The 1,004-nt window shown below is 64.0% G+C and overlaps 1 protein-coding gene across 1 annotated transcript in view; it reads right to left on the minus strand.

Annotated features, from left to right (window-relative positions):
• PRMT5 (protein arginine methyltransferase 5) overlaps positions 1-1,004 on the minus strand; it is a 34,587-nt gene that overhangs the window by 20,794 nt on the left and 12,789 nt on the right. Inside the window, 1 exon segment of the mRNA XM_015850686.2 lies at positions 65-226. Coding sequence (XP_015706172.1) covers positions 65-226 — 162 coding nt within the window.

Genomic DNA, 1,004 nt, shown 5'->3' on the forward strand with positions numbered 1-1,004 from the left:
CCCACTTCCTGTTTAACCCACTTCCTGCCCCCCACTTCCTGTCCCCCCACTTCCTGCCCGGTACCTGCAGTGGGCACTGCAGATAGTCCTCGTATCCGCGTGCAAACAGCTCGTAGGCCGATGGCGGGGGTCGGTTCTGCCCCACGTGTTCCAGGTATTGCAGGTAGGAGCTCAGCGGTTTGGGCTCGTGATGTGGGGCGCCCCATAGCACCACCTGCACCTCCAGCTTGGGGGGCACAAACACGCAACGTCACGCGCTGCCCCATAGCGGCACATTAACACCATCATAATGCATCGCCTGCCCCATACCGCTGCCCTATAGGGAATGTTCCAGCCCCACAGCCACACAGCCAGCCCCATAGAGCCCTCCCAGCCCCATAGATCCCTCCCAGCCCCACATCCAGCCCCATAGATCCCTCCCAGCCCCACATCCAGCCCCATAGATCCCTCCCAGCCCCATAGATCCCTCCCAGCCCCACAGCCAGCCCCATAGGAAACATTCCAGCCCCACAGCCACACAGCCAGCCCCATAGCACCTACTCCAGCCCCACAGCCCGCCCCATAGCGCCTATTCCAGCCCCACATCCAGCCCCATAGATCCCTCCCAGCCCCACAGCCAGCCCCATAGCACCTACTCCAGCCCCACAGCCCCACAGCCAGCCCCATAGCACCTACTCCAGCCCCACAGCCAGCCCCATAGCGTCTATTCCAGCCCCACAGCCAGCCCCATAGATCCCTCCCAGCCCCATAGATCCCTCCCAGCCCCACAGCCAGCCCCATAGGAAACATTCCAGCCCCACAGCCCCACATCCAGCCCCATAGATCCCTCCCAGCCCCACATCCAGCCCCATAGCGCCTATTCCAGCCCCACAGCCAGCCCCATAGCACCTACTCCAGCCCCACAGCCAGCCCCATAGTGCCTATTCCAGCCCCACATCCAGCCCCATAGAGCCCTCCCAGCCCCACAGCCAGCCCCATAGGCTCCAACCCGGCCCCACAGCCCC

Source organism: Coturnix japonica, unplaced genomic scaffold, assembly GCF_001577835.2.
Source record: "Coturnix japonica isolate 7356 unplaced genomic scaffold, Coturnix japonica 2.1 chrUnrandom511, whole genome shotgun sequence".
In the NCBI taxonomy this organism is placed as follows: Eukaryota; Metazoa; Chordata; class Aves; order Galliformes; family Phasianidae; genus Coturnix; species Coturnix japonica.